Source organism: Protomyctophum bolini, assembly GCF_963924005.1.
Source record: "Protomyctophum bolini genome assembly, chromosome: 16".
NCBI classification, from domain to species: domain Eukaryota; kingdom Metazoa; phylum Chordata; class Actinopteri; order Myctophiformes; family Myctophidae; genus Protomyctophum; species Protomyctophum bolini.
The window spans coordinates 27,945,318-27,964,827 of NC_137877.1; the positions used below are offsets into that span (position 1 = coordinate 27,945,318).

Here is a 19,510-nt window from a genome sequence, read left to right on the forward strand (position 1 = left end):
CTGTCTGTACTTCCAGCCTAAACATTGCTACAGACAGTGCATTCTGGATCTTGCCTGGGTGGAAGGAAGGTGGAAGCTGCTCAATATGCCACTCTTTGCAGAGCTGTTGACAAAGCAGGGTGGCAGCCAGAAGCCAGCCAGCTGAACTATACTATTCAGAAATACACTGATATCAAAAGTCGGTTTTCTCTGCAGGAAGACGTATTACAGCCATGTTTACCATTTAATTTCTGTCAGTGTAAAGCTAGCAATGAGCTAAAAGGCTATAATGGTACTCTGGCAAGGGTGCTACGCTAATTAAGCAAGGGAATAATGAGCACATATTCAAACAGAGGTCGCAACATTAAAGCATTTCAGCAATTGATTCCAGGGAATCTTTGCAATCAATGAGAGTCATCGTTTGGATCACTCTTATTAAATGCAAAATCTTTTTCTGACAATTAATTCATGATGCAAAAAAGAAAATAAATCCCATTGTATATAAACCTACAGTGTTGATTGATTCAATAGCATGAAGGAGGGTGTGTGGTAGTACTGTAACAGTGGCCCTGGTCATAAATGCATCACAGTGTTTGAGTTTAGAAACCGTGTCTCAAACGTCTTCACCACTGCAAAACTCATGCTGCTAGGCATTATAGGACATACTGCATGGCACACACACACACACACACACACACACACACACACACACACACACACACACACACACACACACACACACACACACACACACACACACACACACACACACACACACACACACACACACACACACACACACACACACACACACACACACACACACACACACACACACACACACACACACACACACACACACACACACACACACACACACACACACACACAGAGCAATGGTTCTGGTCCAGCTTTTACAGATTACATTCAGCTAAATGGGGTGGGGGGCACTAGGTTGAGCTGGAGCTTATCAAAGGAAAGGAAAGCGAGAGAAACTATTAAAGTTAAACATCTTGGAGGTCATGCACACAAAAAAAGACACCCACGCGCATGCGCACACACATGAACCCAGAGGCATCAGCAGCCATGTGAGAGAACAGCCTCTCTCTTTTCTCACTGTACCTGCTCGGCCAGCTTGCCTAGCCTGTTGGGCTGATGAGAGGGAACGGGGCAAGGACACAAAGAGAAAGATAATACACACGTATAGAGACATGGACACACATGCACCACGCATGCATAACAGCAGGAACACATGCATGCGTCACACACACACACACACACACACACACACACACACACAGTACAGTACATGTACATACACACAGAGACTCATAGAAGAGAAAGGATAAGAAAGAAGGAAAGAAAGAAGACAGGAGTCACAGAAAAAGAATAAAACAGTCAGTTTGAGAATCTAAAGGAAACTACAGATAAAAGGTGAAATTAAATTAAACAATAATAAAACAGTGGATTTTGGCTCCAATAGGTGATGCTGTGGGTTTTCATTTAATAACGTATCACATCTCTGTTCATTGCAGTGCAGTATAAAACACCTTTGACAGCATGGCACTTTCAAAGTCGAGGCGATTTACGCCGGGCACACAAACATGCTTTCACCTCACAAGCCAACGTATCGAACTTTACTCTGACGGATCGTGTGACAGTCTGGTCTTTTACGTCAGGACCAGAACATGATTACCACCTTTGACCCTTAGGGTCTGTGTACACAGAAACGTTTTCTCCTGTGTATGTTTTGAATTGTTTCATTGGAGTAGATAGGCTGGAAACGGCAGCTACTGCCATTTCCAGCATAGCGTAAATGTGCAAATGATTAATTAGTATCCGTTACGCATTTTTACTTTTGTCAGTCTCACGTTTCTTGTAACCAACACGCTCTGACTTATCTGGTGTGCTCTCCTCTTAGATCAGTCTTCTCCTTTTATTTTATTTACAGCATAATACAAACTATCACAATGACGAACTCTGGATAGCATTTGTGTATTATGTAAAGAAAATAAAAGAAGACGAAGCCTCTTGCCACTGTGTGCGAACCATTACCTGTTATGAACGGTACTTTTGTCAGTCAGCAGCACTGTCGACTCTAAAACAGCCTTTAACCCCTACAGCCCTCCAACTGGTACTCACTCACCTGCAGACAGATCGCCACGTTGACTCTGCAGCCGAACGTGGTGCTGACGGCGCGCGGCGACAGCCCCAAGTCCTTAAAGATCTTGGAGAAGGACTGCGTGAGAGCGATGCGGGGCCTCTCCTCTGCCACCACCATGCACGTGCGCACACACGACAGGTTCACGTTACGTAACTTTGAGAAAAGGAATAGAAACCTTAAAATGTTACATTCTCCAACGGGCAGATGTAACAGCTTTATAATCATCCATGGCAACTGGGTGCAGTGCCTTTAACCACTTAAACCCTCTATACTTAGTAAACTAATACACTATTTGACCGGGGACAGCTCTGTATTTCGTACATGCTTTACAATCTCTTCACCGAAATCTAAATGACACAAGCACACAATGTGTCATGTTGAGATACGGTGTGAGCTTGTAAGATGTTCTATTTCAGGTGAATGTTCCCCTCACAGAATAATAATAATAATAATATATACGATTTATATAGCTCTTTTCTGGGTACCCAAAGTCGCTTTACAGAAAGAGGTACAGACATATTTATTAGAAAACTATTTAAAAAGGTTTAAAAGGTTAAAAACTAGAAATCAAAAGAGGGACAAACAAGAAGGGGGTGTGGAATAGGGACGCCAGGGTTCAAGTGCTTAAAGTTGGCTGCTAGTTTGTACAGTGAGAGAGAGAGAGAGCTACTGACCCGAAGTGCATCCGTCTGTGAGCCGAGGCCTTTAGTGCACATCTCCATGACAGAGTAGGAGCAGAAGGTGACGCGCACCTTGTACTGGCTGACCGCCGACAGCCACAGAGACACGTTGCTCTCCAGCTCCAACGGAGGCACCAGGATGGACTGATGGCCCGAGTACACACTACACACACACACACACACACACACACACACACACACACACACACACACACACACACACACACACACACACACACACACACACACACACACACACACACACACACAAATTATCAATTCCTATCATTTATTATTATCAATTATTATAATTATCGATTACGGACAATATTCAACACAATGTACTGTTTGTGTTGGATCACATAATTATCACATTTACCTGCAAAGGCACCAGAGAGCGAAGCCGAGGCCACAGTAGGGGTCCAGACAGATGGCGATCTGCCGAGAGGGGTACAGCTCACACTGCAGCTTGATGGAGCGACACAAGGCACTGGTGGCGGCATGCGACATCTGGAACAGACGGGAGGGAACGTTAAGCAATTCAGGATGGGAACCGCTTTTGGTGTTTTAAACATTATGTTATACTTTAGCTATTGAAAAATAGCAGATCTACGACGATCTGCTATTTTTGAAAAATTGTGAAAATGTGTCGCAAACCAGCCCTATCGATGTGTTAAGAAAAATATTTCTTTGATGCTCATAACAAAAAATACATCGCATGGATGCACCTGGGACGTATCCTCAGTGTTGTATCCTGAGGTCAATGGGGTTTCGGGTCTACCAACATCATACCCCTCACTCAAGCGACCCAGCCGGGATTGATCAAATCCCGATTTAAGTCCCAGTAGCTACCGTCGATCAGTCCATCAGGGAATGAGCAAGGCCACACAATCCATTGCTCCGGAACTACTCTGCCGGGACTGGGAGAACCAAATTCTGGCACGTGGAAGGACTAGGCTCTGTGGGTTGACTCCTCTACGGGCCCCTCCTACGTCTCACCAGGTCCACTCCTGCTCTCACCAGGCCCAGGACCTGTACGTTGCACCAGACTCCCAGCACCATGCACTTCATTCATGAGTGGTGGATTATAATGGCTCTCCTAAAGGCCTCACCAAGGTTTGTTGGGCTCACGGAGGACACAGGCTGGGGTACTAACCCATACTGCTAACCCGGGTGCCGTCTACATCCCGGCTGTCACCCGTCTCTCCGGTGGTCAACAGACTATACCCGGTTGTCACATAGTCTATTCGTATGAGTCACTATAAATAGAATAACTATAACTAAATATTAACCTTAGGAAGTATTATGATATCTTTGAGGGGCGCTAGCTATAGTGTAGATTTCTGTCCTAACACAAACATTAAATGCCACTGACAATGAATGGAGAATTTACGTCATATGTAGATGATCAAATCGGCTATTTTTGTACACAAAGTGTAAATTCCCATTGACAATGAATGGATGATGTACGATGATAAGACGCCCCTTACTTCACACGGGTGTGATTTTTTATTAGCACATGCATTCCATAAATTCCATAGGGCTAGACCACACATGGACATATGGCATCATCATGGGAGCAGCCCCTATTAAGTGAAAAACTGACCTTTTCTAATATTTAAGGTGTTTTTATAATTTCTAATTTGAATTATAGAGGGCAAGTATAATGTTTTAAGGCATATAAGTGTTATTTTAAAAGGACAATGAATGAGGCAATGAAGAGACGCCAGTAGATTCAACCATACTTGGAATTTCCTATATTATATTATATATATATAGATATTTATGTGGTCATTCCTGTACCTTGACCCCTGCTAGGATGCCTGTTGTTGACACACTGAAGTCTAGGTATGCCAACATCTCTGGTGTGGGAGGCTTGTAGATCTGAGGGCTTTTTTTCCTAGGGAGGTCATCTGGAAAACAAAAAGTAAGAAAATGAATGAGTCGTCATCATCGTTTAATGTCCATCAGTGAACTGCCGTTGTTTTCTTTTCGCTTGCAGTGCTACACAGATGCATATTGGAAAACAAACACTAGTTATGGTTACTATCAATTTAGGAGGGACTGTCAAAAAGCCATATTTTAACCTCCAGCAGTCAATGCTCAATTTGTCCCCAGTGTAAATGTACTTCCACTCTATGGGACTGCTGCAATAAATTACATTGTACAGGTTGATGAGTGTGCTGTCTGTTTTTTTTTACCCAGTATAAATGTAGCCTACAGGCAAATTTAGACTGAATGGCATATTTAATGCGTCAACACTTCTTTCAGTAGAAAACACAGCATTTCTGTGGTACGTCATGGGCAATTGACAAAAATATAAAGTTGCTTTCACTGTTGCTAGCCAGCCAGCCAAATTAAGAGAATGCTATCTGAATAAGTTATCATGGTGTATGAGTGGCTCTAAATGTGTGTGTATGGTGTGTGTGTGTGTGTGTGTGTGTGTGTGTGTGTGTGTGTGTGTGTGTGTGTGTGTGTGTGTGTGTGTGTGTGTGCATCACCTGTGTCTAGCACCATGGGCCAGCTCTTGATGTCCACAGCGGCAGCAGCCTCTTTGGATCTCAGCAGCTTCATTATTGCTTGGGTGGTCAGTATACACACCGACTTACTGACCTGTCACGCATACACATACTGTACAGATGAGTTTTCATATGCTACAGCTACACTATACTGTCTGCGACAGAGCAGGTCGACTACATATACATAAGCAACGGTCAAGCTATCAGATTGAAAATGTTTATTGGGAGTCAATGGTGTCACCTCAACAATCATCTTGACGGTGGGCAGGGTGGTGGCTAGGTTCTGTGGGTGAGGCGGTCTCACGGTGACCGGGACACAGCCGGCGTAGAGACACCCATAGAAGGTAGCGATCAGGTCAATCCCTGGACATACACACATGAAGAAAACAGGGGCAGGGGTGATAATCTGCTGTGCATAATGATGTAATAAATTATGTTTGGCGGTCCGACTCCAAATTTATTTGGAGGGATGTACGAACATAATAGATACACGGTACGGTAATTTAATAAATCCTATGATACGTCTAAATGTGGGTACTGTATGAAGTTAGCCTCGCGTAGCCAGCCTTCATCTGCCTTTGCAATGCATTTTGCCCCAGGCAGATTAAGTCTCTCAATTGTGGGAGGACTTCACGGACCTGAAGTAGCGTAGGGCCAACCAGATTAATCTGGAACCAGGCTATAACCAACCAGGGCCCAGTATGCAAATATGGAGCGGGACATTGCAAAATATTCTTTTCACAACAAAGATGGATGCCGCCATAGCAACAGTAAACGGGATATTGGTGCTCGTACTAGTTAAATATGGCATTAAAGAATTATGAATTTCAATCGAATATCTTATTTACAATGAAAAGTTTTCGTTTTTAGTGTAACTGTTGCGTTGTAGTCGAGGGGAGACCGTAGGCTAATATTGTGCCTGTAGGAGACGATTTTTTAGGGTGCACTTGTTTTACACTGCCGGCTACTACTAATAGTAGGAAGTAGTGGGGCGCCCGCACGGTAGAGGGACAGTCAAACGGGCTGCGTTGCTCTACCTGGTCGTAGGTCTAACCAATAGAGTCTGTTTGAATCTTTTTGTAACCACCCCCTTGGAAAAACAATCCAATACTGAGAGTGACGAGACTAATATCCACGCAGTGATATTAGCATCGCTACACAAGGCTAGTATGAAGTACCAACAAGTTAAGGGTGAGATGCTAGATCACACTGAGGTCCCTCACCTGGTGGGTACACCAGTGCTACGTGGTCTCCAGTGTTGAGCCGGCCCCTCTCCATCAGTGCCACGGCAACGCGCTCCGCCCGCTTGTGCAGCTGCAGACATGAAGCTGTGCTTGCTACCGTGCCCTGGGGGACAAAAGACCACAACAACATGCGTTAAGCTTTTTTTTTATTGATTGAAAATGTCTTATTTTTAGTGAGTGACACTGTTGTACAATGACACTTTACACAAGCTAAAATGACGAGGATAAGTGTTCTTCATGAAACCTCATTCATGCAGCACATTTCATTTTATTTTAACAAATATTTTTTTGAACTGTAAGATATTTGGTGCCCGCAATGGAATATGTCCAAGTTTAACAACAGCAAAACTATATAATAAATCTGTTGAGTCTACATGACTCTTGCTTCAGTCATTATGTTTAGTACCTCCATAACACAAACATTTTTTTTCACTCAGAGAAGAAAGCTTGAGTGAGTGTGTTGAAAACTACGTGCTTACAAGAGTTACTTATGAACCTTTTTTTATTTTATTTTTAATATAGTACTTTAGATGTTGTTAGACTTAAGGCCTATTCATAGTCTGGATTTTCGGTGGTGAGGTGACCACCGGAACTGAAATAACGTTGAGCGGTGGTGAGTAAAAACAGAGAGAAGGGCTGGAGCGGTGGTTTTCTCTTCACCGCGGCTCGTGACGTCATGTTGTAGTTCGGTGGTCACCTAACCACCGAAAATCTAGACTATGTATGAGCCTTTAGCCAGCTATTAACTTATTTCTTGATTTCTTATTCATCGTGAAGTTATGGATTCAAGGCAACACAATGTGAGTAATTGATAAAAGCAATCAAAGATACATGGGGGGAAACAATAATTAGTACCTTAGCGTTGAGCACCAGGAACAGAGGGTGGTCTGGGGTGGCCTGAGCTCTCCACTGCAGCACATCCTGCATGTAGAGGAACTGTTGAGGTAAGAGAGAGGAGACTATCAGACATGATGCTCATACTAGAATAAGAAGAGTCAAACAAGTGGTGCTGATGTCAAATTAACACAGGAAGGACATCATGATTATGAATATGAAGAGCAATATTGATGGCCTTGGGAAAGAGTGTGAAATGGACCTAGGTCAAACTTAAATGGACCTAGGTCAAACTTAAATGGACCTAGGTCAAACTTAAATCCAAACTGTATGGTGAGCATACGGGGCCATTTATTGCGTTACATTTTTACTAAATATTTCAGACTCAGTTGCTGATCCTTACCTGTGTGTGATGTAGATGTGATGGAGAGGAATGAAATGAGGATGGTTCTGTACCTTACGTGCCTGGTCATTGTCCTCAAGCTGTCCCACGTCCCTGCCGCAGGCCTGGGCTATCCTCTTGCCCGCTACCAGGTTGCCCACTATCATAGAAGCTGGGCCGACCTCTGTTCAAAACACCACAACCATCACCATTAATATCATCGTTATCATCAGCAAAATCAAAACAAGAACACCTCATTTCTACTGTAAATGAGGTAGAGGAGGTTATTATGCTAATAAGGGCTTTTCACACTGTGCACTAAGCAATGCCTGTGTACCCGCTTGCACCGGTGGTGTTGCATTACTTGGTCGGGGGGGTAGGACCAAGGGATTTGGGATTAGTTTATAAACATTTTGGTATTTTTTTATAAACATTTGTGATTTGTTTATAAACATTTGTGATTTATTTATAAACATTTTGGGATTTGTTTATAAACATTTGGGATTTGTTTACAAACATTTGGGATTTGTTTATAAACATTTGGGATTTGTAAGTCTCATGGGGGGGGTAGGACCACTACCAGTTTCATGGTCGGGGGGGTAGGACCAAGGGATTTGGGATTTGTTTATAAACATTTTGGTATTTGTTTATAAACATTTGGTATTTGTTTATAAACATTTGTGATTTGTTTATAAACATTTGTGATTTGTTTATAAACATTTGGGATTTGTTTACAAACATTTGGGATTTGTTTATAAACATTTGGGATTTGTTTATAAACATTTGGGATTTGTAAGTCTCATGGGGGGGGTAGGACCACTACCAGTTTACCTGTAGTAAGTCTCATGGTCGGGGGGGTAGGACCAAGGGATTTGGGATTTGTTTATAAACATTTTGGTATTTGTTTATAAACATTTGTGATTTGTTTATAAATATTTGTGATTTGTTTATAAACATTTGTGATTTGTTTATAAACATTTTGGGCTCTGTATAATATGTTGCCTAGGGCCTCAAAAGGCCTAGAACCGGCACTGCATTACCCTCCTCATGGAAAAGATTAAAAAACTTCAGTAATTGGGTATCAAAATAAAGACATTATAATGGTGAATAAAAACTATAGAATTTGCCACAGACGAGGCCAAGTCTTTCCACGGACACATATTGTAAAGTAAAAGTATCAATAAAAGTACCAAAGTATTGGCTTTAAAATGTACTTAAAGTAAAAGTACTAATTGTGCAGAATGTCCCATTTAAATTATTCAAATGTATAATAATCTTTTAGTAGTAGAAGTAACAAAAAAGGAGAGAAAATTGGAAATACTCCAGTAAATTAAAAGTACCTAAAAATTCTAATTAAGTACAGTACTTTACACGTACCTGGCTGTTTTTGCCATGGCTTGAGAAGATTGGTGACACAAGTGTGAGTGACGTTACGTACCTGGCTGTTTTTGGCGTGGCTTGGGCAGGTTGGTGACACAGGTGTGGGGGCACATGAGTACGTTGCAGGGATGCAGAGCCCCCTCCAGGAAGCGCTGCTTGGTCTCGGAGATGTGAATGCCACCCAGCGGGGCCTTGGGCAGCGTGTTGGCAGGGACCAGCGCCAAGCAGTACACCCCTACCTGATGGATACTGTCTATGGCCTGGGGTGAAGAGAGGACAATATAAAGATACAGTACACCCCTACCTGATGGATACTGTCTATGGCCTGGGGAGAAGAGAGGACAATATAAAGATACAGTACACCCCTACCTGATGGATACTGTCTATGGCCTGGGGTGAAGAGAGGACAATATAAAGATACAGTACACCCCTACCTGATGGATACTGTCTATGGCCTGGGGTGAAGAGAGGACAATATAAAGATACAGTACACCCCTACCTGATGGATACTGTCTATGGCCTGGGGTGAAGAGAGGACAATATAAAGATACAGTACACCCCTACCTGATGGATACTGTCTATGGCCTAGGGTGAAGAGAGGACAATATATAGATACAGTGTTCAAGTTCAACTTTATTGTCATGTGTTACTCAGTGTTACTCATTAATTACTCTGATTTAAGACAATGGACACGCCATCTTAAAATCAACTACAGTTCAAATCGGCATTATACATTTTAAAACAATTGTTATTATGATCAAGGTTTTGCCTGTTATCTCTCCTTATGGTACCACATCAATACGTACATCATGGAAGTGTGGACAAATGACAACAAAATATTCTAAGTTTTGGGTCTGAGAGGCTAAATCTCATCAAATGGTGGTCCGTGGCTCCGAAGCTGAATAAATAATGGAAATAGATATAGGTTTGAAAACCACTGGTCTAAAAGGATAGGCACAAAAAAGTCCAGTAGACTTTTTACCATTGGATCCATTCATCAACATACAGTAGCATAAAAAATAATATCCATGACATGTACCTGTATGTCAGATGTTACGTGCACTCAGCACCGATCGAAAGTCTGATTAATCTACTGTACAAAGAAACGTTCAGAGGTAGATAATATGCATAAAATAACTGAATTTGAAGTTAAATGCGAACACTAGGTGGTGGCAGTTGCCATCTCGTGGGACTCCAGTTATCCAAGTTAGTCCTTTCACTTTTTGAGGTGAAAATGTCTTCTTGTGTACTCAATTCTGCCTGGTTTATTGATTTTACATAAACACATCAATGTTTTGTTATGTATTATTGTGGTCCATTTCTGCTTTAGAATATGTTTTGCTAGGTACCAGGAATTTGTCTCTGTGTGGTCAATTACAATGAATTTGTAAATGTTGTTATACTGTTGCTAACAGTATAACAAAATGTACAAATTGGGAACCATTTACTGAAGTGAAAATATATAAGCAAAAACAAGCTAGGAGCTATACCATTATGTAATGTACCTCATAGACTACAGAGGCTCTAGCTAGCAGATGCCCATAACTTAAGCTTAAAGTCTTAGGCTAAAGAGAGGGCAGACATTGAAAATGAGGACGCAGGGTGTCTGTTAAACTGTTACAGAGGGTCGGTGCATTACCTGAAGTACACGACTCATCCACTGAAAGCTGTCTTCTTCAGAGGCGTCTGGTCTCTGTTCGGCCACCACAACAATCCTCTCGTCATGAAGCACAGCCACAGAAAACACTGCTATCCTGGAATGGAAAGCACAGTACATTACACTACAGCAGTCCAATTGGAACTCATCATTTCAGTACAGTATGCTACTGTAGCTTTTGGTTAGCAATGGTTAAAACTGGGTGAATCTTGCTGTTAATCGCTGGCAACAATGTTAAACAATGATATATGTATCCTAATATTAATAGAAATCATCTAAGCATATATAGCTTGCTGCTTAGCAGAAATGGAAATAAAAAAATAAGCTCCAAAGACATTTTAAAATGTATTTTTGTGGATCGGATTTCGGGAGATGTACGTAGCTCCAGACTATATGGGTGCGTTCGGAAATGCGCCCTGAATGCACTGGTGTGCTCTCTTGTTGTTCGTTTATACAGTGCACTCGGTGCGTTGTCGTTCGAAAATCCAGTGCGCTGCGCACCGGGTGTGCCGAGTGCCCGCACTGAGCGACCCTACCCTGAAGCTGGGGTTGTCCAGTGTGAATGCGTCACAGCTGTGGTCGTTCGTAAATAAGGCACACTGAACGCACTCTGTGACATCACCGCCCACCACACTCAACAAACTGACCACATTCCCGGTGCGCATTTCCGAACGCACCCTATATAGCATTCAGAGATTGTGAAATCTGGATACACGAGACATGGATACATGTGCGGTCTGCTTTAGCAGTGCCTGAAAATAGTAGATGAATAGTGACAGTCTGAAGTTGTACATGGAAACATCTAACAATAGTTTTTAAACGTCCTCCTCACCTCCCCCTGTAAACAAACTTCATGGGTTCCACCGCCAGTGCCGTGGCGACCACGTCGTCAGCGTTGTGTCTCCGCCCACTCACCACCATCAGCCCGTCCATCTTCCCCACAACGAACACCAGGTTGTCCTGCTTACAGTACGGCACATGATGAGGTCAAATGGTTACAATGTGACGTGTGGGTGTCAACTCTACAGTGAACCAAATACAGTATGGACCCGTTTCCGTTTCACAGTGGACATTTGGTCGAGTCATACAGTAGATATCACTTTGGTGTACGACAAATAGTGAAAATAGCAGGACGTTGTTTTTTTGCTTTGTTATGCGTCAGTAGAGATACCAGGGTACAGTAGTTAATGCAGCTGAAGGTAATAACTAATTGTGAGTCCATTTCATTGAGGTGCTGCTGTGTGCCGGCTTGGGCCTTCTTGTACAGTTAACTTAATACTGGCACACAGAAACACCTACATTAAACAAAAAGACTCGGAATTAATGTTCAGCTGCGTTTAATATCTATGACAAAATGCCTGCTATGAAACCGGTCCATTTGAAGACAATAATATGTAATACAATGTTTCTTTTCGGTTACCATTTTATGTGAATTATTTAAAGTTTGGGAACTACTGTAGGCACAGATCAATATCAAAACCGATGAGTTCACCTACAGACTTTGTACAGTGACAGTACAAAGACAGCATGTAACAATATTGTATTATTTTACAAAGGGCTATATTAACCATACTTTGCTGCTATTTCTGCTGAACATGCCCTCTTTCAGAAAAAAAAGAAAAATCATTTGTTTTGAAAAAGTTACTAGGCTGAAATAGCATTGGCAGTAATAGCACAGGTAGGTACTGGTATTGTAAAATAAATCTGGTTCATTATGAAGCAGAGTTTTAGACGAACGGATATAAAACTGCTGGGCCCCAAAACTGAAAAGAAAGCACTAAACAATGTTTAATTTTATCCCTAATTACTGTCTGATCCTTGAGCGGGTATGTCCTTGACCATACATTACGACCAGAAGATCTTGATGTGTTTATATAACCTCTTAAATCCTGGCTATATACTTCTTAGTACATCAAATAGTGAAAATAGTTGATCAAGTGAGTTTGTAGAGGTGCTATTTTCACTGAATGTTGACTTATTATGACATATGTAGGATAAGGATGCTATTTTCATGTGTTTGATCTAGCATGAGAGAGCTGGTCAAGAACAGAGGACAGAGATGCACAGTGATGAAGATGAACAGAATAATAAAAGTGAACTGACGGGTCCAACGAAGCCAAGTAGCGAAGTCCTGGTGAACGGCCTGTCGCTGATTGGAACTCCAGACAACGTTACTGGGATGGTCTGCAACAAACACAGTACTCAATTACAACAAAGCCTTGCACGTGAGCATGCACGTGCCCGTACGCGTGCAGATCTTTGGTCTACAGTAACTAGAGGCTATGAAGAAGATGGACAGACTAACCTCAAAGACATTCTTGGTCATGCCGGGGAGGCCGTAGTAGGCGACACCAGTGCTTCCTGAGCTCACACAGATCTCACCCACCTCGTCCGTCTGGCAGAGGTAGGGGGTCCCCTCCACCCGCACCACGCACACCAAGGCTGCAGGGGGCGCACCGCCATTGATAACATTAGGGCAGTTAGCGATTATTCTCTCAATTACTTTTGGATAAATTCATCATTTTTGTATTTTTGATGCAAAAACAACATAATCAACATCGTTTATAGTTAGTTAACCACTTAATTAAAGAACGAATTTTATGTCGTGCAAAAATAGCTTTAGATTTGCTGTAGATCAGCTACAAGCTGAAATGCATAGTGATGTGATGCACTGTATTGCATGCAATGTGTGTGCATGCAAATATTTTTTTTTTTTTTTATTTTATATTTTTACAGTATAATGACATGCCCAGATTCTTAACTGTTGCACCCGTCCGTACATGATGTAATTTATAAATCACGGGGGCGATAAATGGAGAAGTAACACATGTCAAAATAATGTTTGGCATTCTCTCACTGCCTGCGAGTGCAGATTGAACATCAGCACAACAAGCTGTGCATTCAGCCGTACTGTACCTCCAGGCATGACCTGTCCCACATCCTGAACCGTGAGGACAGAGAGCTTCTCCTCCGTGTCCACGCGGATCACACTGTGGCTCAGCCCACCCATAGACAGCACCGCCTTCCCCGGAGGAGGGACGCCCATCTCTGGCGGTCTGCAGGACACCAAGAAGAAGTACTTTGTGATCAGTGGTTCCCAAACGTTTTAGCCCCGTGACCCCAATAGAGATATTAGACATTCCCCCGGCGGGACCCTAGATTTAGCTTTCATTTATTCACAAAAATTACTTAGAAAAGTCTTTTAATGTGGTATTAATTCATGGAAACGTTTTGGGGAATGTGTTTTGAAAATGTTTTGAAATTATAATAATTAAAAACAAAAAACAAAAAATTAAGGGACCCACCCAAAGGATGCCCGACCCACTGTTTGGAAAACAGTGCTTTATATGATTTACCGTGCCGACTCACTAGTGGAGTCAACCTAAACTTGGGTCAGAGTCAGGCTTTGGACAACGGGTGCTTTGGGTTAACCTGACGCTGCCAGATCCAAAAAGCTTGCTACACAAATTTGTTTCACAGCTTATTTGGATCTGGGATCTCTGAGGGGGTTGAGCTAACACAGATCCGACCCATACCGAACCAATCAGCGTGGGATATGTGGGAAACCGGATGTGAAGCTATATAGACACGTCAATATGATTGGTTGTGTTTGCACGCCCACACGGTGATAGACAGACGCTACCATCCAATCATCTACCATGTATCTTGAAAAAAAGGAACAGCCCTGTCATCGAATTTGCTTCCGCGATCCCAGATCCCAATAAGCTGTTAAACAAATTTGTGTAGCAAGCTTTTTGGATCTGGCAGCGTCAGGTTAGCTTTGGGTAGGAACATTTCCAACCTTGGTGTGTCTTCTTGGCTACACTATCTGTCCCTCTGGGGACTAGGAATAGTTCTCTACTTTCAGGCTCTATATAAACATGTATGTGCACACCAGTCCAACAAAATCAGGCTGAAAGTCAGTAATTATGGGTGTGTTCAAAGGCATACAATTCAACCAAAGCATATATATATATATTAAATATGATATGCAATTATGCACTGATATGCAAGAGTATTTTGTTCCCTCCTTACCACCGTTGTCATGTCCTTAATCAACTGAAAGAGCAAAAACGTATGGAACTAGAGTGGAATCATTGAGCTGAAGAAGTAAAACAAAGCGCCTGGCAAAAACAACAACATCAATCACCCTGACCCTAAATGATCCAATGAGCTGATGTTGCAAAGGCGACGCAACAGCGCAGTGCAAGAGCACTGATGAGACGTGTGAGAGATCAGTGAGAGAAATCACTTTAACACTCTCATCTATCAGATCAGGTCCAATGGCGAGAACGGCTCCAGAGTACTAGTATACCACTGCACACCCACTGAGCCTCACAACAACCAATCGCCAATATAGAAGTCAAATGAAAAATAATGAAAAATAATTTTGCGAAGGCGACACAACAGCGCAGTGCAAGAGCACTGATCATCTGGAGGGTTGTTTTTAACGCGGTGCAGTAGCGGCAGCTTACCTCCGGATGGCGACAGTCATGGCTTCTGAAGAGCTGGCACATGGACAGATCACCTCCGGCCGCAACCCACGTGACTGGAACACGTTGAGGAAGGCATCGCAGGAGGATATTGACCCTGTTGTCATGTGCGAACGCGCACACACACACACACACACACACACACACACACACACACACACACACACACACACACACACACACACACAAACACAGTGCAATTGCAGTCAATCAGACACACATATACACAAAAAACAAAGCCACCCACACACATAAAAATCTGAATCAATAAAGGTTGTCGGTGAGGTTTTGACCGTTGGGGTTTGGAATGAACCATGCATGGAGATGTGAGAGCTGATTCTCAATGTTGGGACTGGGGAGCACTAGGGGCACTATTTAGACGAAAAAGGGCAGGATACAACACTTTTTGTTGTTTTTCTTCTTTCTAATCAATCATTTGTTCGGCCCAAAAATATGTTTATTGTCATGATTTGTCAACTCGGCTGTTGGCTTTGTACGAGGCTTTTAAGGTCTTTGGGGGAAATGAACAGGGAATTATTTCCTGGTGCCCTCGTCGTTCTGGAAGGGGGCGGCAATGCGACGCTCTATACCCCTTATCCATACACGTATTCGTCTTTTTTACTATTTCTGGAAAAAAACCCATTTTTGAATAGTTCGAACAGCCGATCTACAAGCTCACAACATGTTGATGTAGATCGGCTAGTTGAACAATTTGGTCCACTCACAGGGGTTGGCTCCGTCCGCTACAATCAGCATGCGCAGCGAGCTCAGGCTGAGATCCCGCTGGTCTCTCTGCGCCAGCAACGACCAGTGCATGTCCCTCGACTTCACCACGGCTACCCGCGCTGTGCGCGCACCACGGTGTGAGAGAGAGACAGAGAGACAGAGAGAGAGAGAGAGAGAGAGAGATCGATCAATACAGCAGTCTTCTCTATATCAGTGTTACCCAAACATTGGGTTGGGACCCATTATTGGTCACGGACCAAATTTAAGGGTCACAAATAAATATCCCTTTTTTCGCTTTCAAAATGTTTTCAGAAACAACAAAATAAACAAATCATAAAAACTAAATCAAAGAAATTCCATATATACAGTATATATATAGGCTAGCAGATCTACAAGCTCACAGCACATTGTATCGCGACATGATATGAGCTTAAGTTATAGAGTGGGTATTTTCACTAGTGGGTCCCAGAGAGGTACCACATTTCTCTTTTGGGTTTGGAGCTACAATGTTTGGGAATCACTGGCCCGGTCATTACAGTACATGCTTAAGCCCAAACCACACCAATGGGTCGCCATGCAACTCCTCTGATTACCTGGTTGCAAACCGAAAATAGCAGATCTACACACTCACAATACTGGCTATTTTCGGTGCGTGCCACAATGTGCAACCAAGTACATAATATCAGGCATAACAGGTGAGTGCACTCTGTTCAAACTGGAGCCCAGTGTCATTCATAACAGGTGAGTGCACTCTGTTCAAACTGGAGCCCAGTGTCATTCATAACAGGTGAGTGCACTCTGTTCAAACTGGAGCCCAGTGTCATTCAAGATAGCGAGCTTCCTCCACTCAGCCCTCAGTGCCCTCATGCACATCTGATGAAGATAAGACCGTGTGAGAGATCAGTGACTGAAAACAAGAGAAATCACTTCAACACTCTCGTCTATCCGATCAGGTCCAATGGCGAGAACGGCTCCAGAGTACCAGTATATGTACCACTGCACACCCACTGAGCCGCACAACAACCAATCGCCAACATAGAAGTCAAATGAAAAATAATGAACAATAATTTTGTGCTGAACTCCATGACAGGAGCCTAAAGCCAAATTCCAATACCCAAAATCTCAGCCACTCGCTCACTCACTCGGTCACTCCAGCATGGTGGTGTTACGGTGAAATTGGTGACCTGCTGAAATATGTGACAATCACATAATGTCAGTGTCCGAACGTAAATTGTCGCAGTTTGTTTATTAGCAGAGTTCAACACTAGCGGTATTCAGGCCACGTATTTAAAGACCTCCATGTACTGTAAGTTGTGTGACAAGATGGTCACATATTTCATCAGGTCACCAAATTTCACCATAACACCGCCATGCTTGAGTTGAGTGAGCGAGTGGCCAAGATTTGGGGTACTGAAATATGGCTTAAGACAAAGTTGATGAGAAAGTGGGACAGAGAAGAGGACAGTAAAATGCTCACGATTACTTTATAACATGGATGGTGACAACACCAAGTAATGCTTTAATGTATACGCCACTGTACGATGGTGTCATACAACCGATCTATAAGCTCCCAACGTGTCGGCTATATAACACTGAGGAATTTACTGTAAAAATAAAAATAATAGTAATAAAAAAATATATAATACTAATAATAAATTATAATTTATTAAGCAGTTTTTGAAACGGAGTTACAAAGTGCTTTACAAAACAATAAAGTACTGTAAAAAGCAAATAAATGAACTAAACATCGTTTAAAAGAAACAAAGAGCATCACATAACTTCACAAAACAAGTAAAAACACACATACAAGAGTATAACTCTTTCAGAAGTGGTTTAAAAGATGATATACTGATGTTGCCTGGCTCTCCTCACCTTTGTACGTGTGCACTTTCTGTATCCAGGACAAGGGGTTGACTTTCATCAAGGAGTAAGGAATGCTGATTACATGCATCCGGTTCATCACACTCTGCAATGCAAACACACAAACAACAGCACTCATTACAGTACATGACTCCACACAGGGGACATTAGCATTGGCCAGCGATGCTCAACCCTTTTCATTTCAAGGACCCCAAGTCTACACTGTGGAAAAATGGAACCACATATTCAAGCTGTACACTCTCGGAGTTAAAGACCCGTAAGGATCCATTTGGTTCATAAGTATTAGTCATTTCACCTAATCCTAACCCTGGGAACTCTTCGAAGGCCCCTGGGGGAACCCACATTAAGAACAAGTGGCATAGACAGTTAGGTTCCTAAAAGTGTGGCAAAAGCAGGGTGTATGTATTGTACCCAGGATTACTACATCACTGGCGTACTGAAAACACACATTTTGTGCCATCACTAACTGCTGTCACATTTTGAGAGAAAATATTTACGGTATGTGCTGTAAAATGTCCTATTTAGTAACTGTATCGTAGAATATCTATCCATGTACTTATTTGTTGTTTCTGCTGGTATATTGAAAAAGCAATTATAAGTAGGCTGTGCCTTTTTGCAGATACATACAATTGATTGATTTGACAAGACAGCTTTCCCATGTGTTTATCATCAATGCTTTCCACTCTGTTTAAAGCCTAACACCATTTCCTAGCGAACTGGCAACGTACGCAAAACTGTCCAGATATGTAGCGCCTGAACCAATGAAATTAACTAGGGGCTTAAACAACTAATCAATTATGACTACAGTATAACTAAATAATGAAAACACACACACACACACACACACACACACACACACACACACACACACACACACACACACACAGATGGCTGGCTCCTTTGTAAATTCCCTCCATATGCAAAAACATACAGTATGCAAAACTGAGGCCCTTCCTTCGGTAAAGACAACCTCTAGCGGAGGTTCTCACTATACTGTTTGAAGACTGTTTGAACAATCCTGAAATATAAATATGAAGTGTGCCAGAAGCACACTGAATTTGCACATAATGCAAGATGCAGCAAGACATTGCTTTGCTGAAAGTGAGCGCTTCCAAACTCTGACAAGGAATTTCTTGACAGAAAGTAGCTCATAACATGTCTACGGTGGATTTTTATGAACTAAACACTTTACAGATAGAAAGAGGATAATTCAAGCTTTTCGTTCAGCTGCAATGTTGGTGAGTTTGAATTTTCTGTTTGGATGAATGGGCTGTCAAAGGCAAATTGCGGTTAGTTGCCACCCTGCCATTAACTTAATGGCAAGATGGCCGTGGTCTGTATAAGGTCAATGGGCAACATGTCCCTATCTGGAAAATGAGAATGGATATCCCTCTCTCTTCTCCGTCTAATCAAACAAGCAGCCTATCAGTATTAACAGAGAGCATTGGACCACTCACAGTAAGGACGCCGTGCCATAATCCCGCGTCTCTCTTGAAGTCAAGGACGTTGGTTATTGTCTCAGCTGAAAGTCAAAAAGAGAGTTTGGTCAGGTCAAAGAGGATAAAGGGGTG

The 19,510-nt window shown here is 42.5% G+C and overlaps 1 protein-coding gene across 6 annotated transcripts in view; it reads right to left on the bottom strand.

Moving 5' to 3' along the window:
* Positions 1 to 19,510, bottom strand: part of dip2a (disco-interacting protein 2 homolog A) — a 124,089-nt gene that overhangs the window by 5,878 nt on the left and 98,701 nt on the right. For 3 of the 6 annotated variants that reach the window (XM_080786623.1, XM_080786625.1, XM_080786627.1), the window contains 19 exons: positions 19,397 to 19,461; positions 17,931 to 18,024; positions 16,058 to 16,177; positions 15,315 to 15,429; positions 13,756 to 13,895; positions 13,145 to 13,281; positions 12,943 to 13,023; positions 11,672 to 11,799; positions 10,822 to 10,936; positions 9,241 to 9,442; positions 7,877 to 7,986; positions 7,442 to 7,522; positions 6,566 to 6,689; positions 5,584 to 5,705; positions 5,325 to 5,436; positions 4,627 to 4,736; positions 3,203 to 3,333; positions 2,818 to 2,986; positions 2,126 to 2,296 (listed from right to left, as the gene is read on the bottom strand). In XM_080786623.1, the coding sequence (XP_080642749.1) occupies positions 2,126 to 2,296; positions 2,818 to 2,986; positions 3,203 to 3,333; positions 4,627 to 4,736; positions 5,325 to 5,436; positions 5,584 to 5,705; positions 6,566 to 6,689; positions 7,442 to 7,522; positions 7,877 to 7,986; positions 9,241 to 9,442; positions 10,822 to 10,936; positions 11,672 to 11,799; positions 12,943 to 13,023; positions 13,145 to 13,281; positions 13,756 to 13,895; positions 15,315 to 15,429; positions 16,058 to 16,177; positions 17,931 to 18,024; positions 19,397 to 19,461 (2,327 nt within the window). Of the gene's footprint in view, positions 1 to 1,101; positions 1,132 to 2,125; positions 2,297 to 2,817; positions 2,987 to 3,202; positions 3,334 to 4,626; positions 4,737 to 5,324; positions 5,437 to 5,583; positions 5,706 to 6,565; positions 6,690 to 7,441; positions 7,523 to 7,876; positions 7,987 to 9,240; positions 9,443 to 10,821; positions 10,937 to 11,671; positions 11,800 to 12,942; positions 13,024 to 13,144; positions 13,282 to 13,755; positions 13,896 to 15,314; positions 15,430 to 16,057; positions 16,178 to 17,930; positions 18,025 to 19,396; positions 19,462 to 19,510 lie in introns of all 6 variants that reach the window. The other 3 variants (XM_080786626.1, XM_080786624.1, XM_080786628.1) reach the window with 2 other exon arrangements.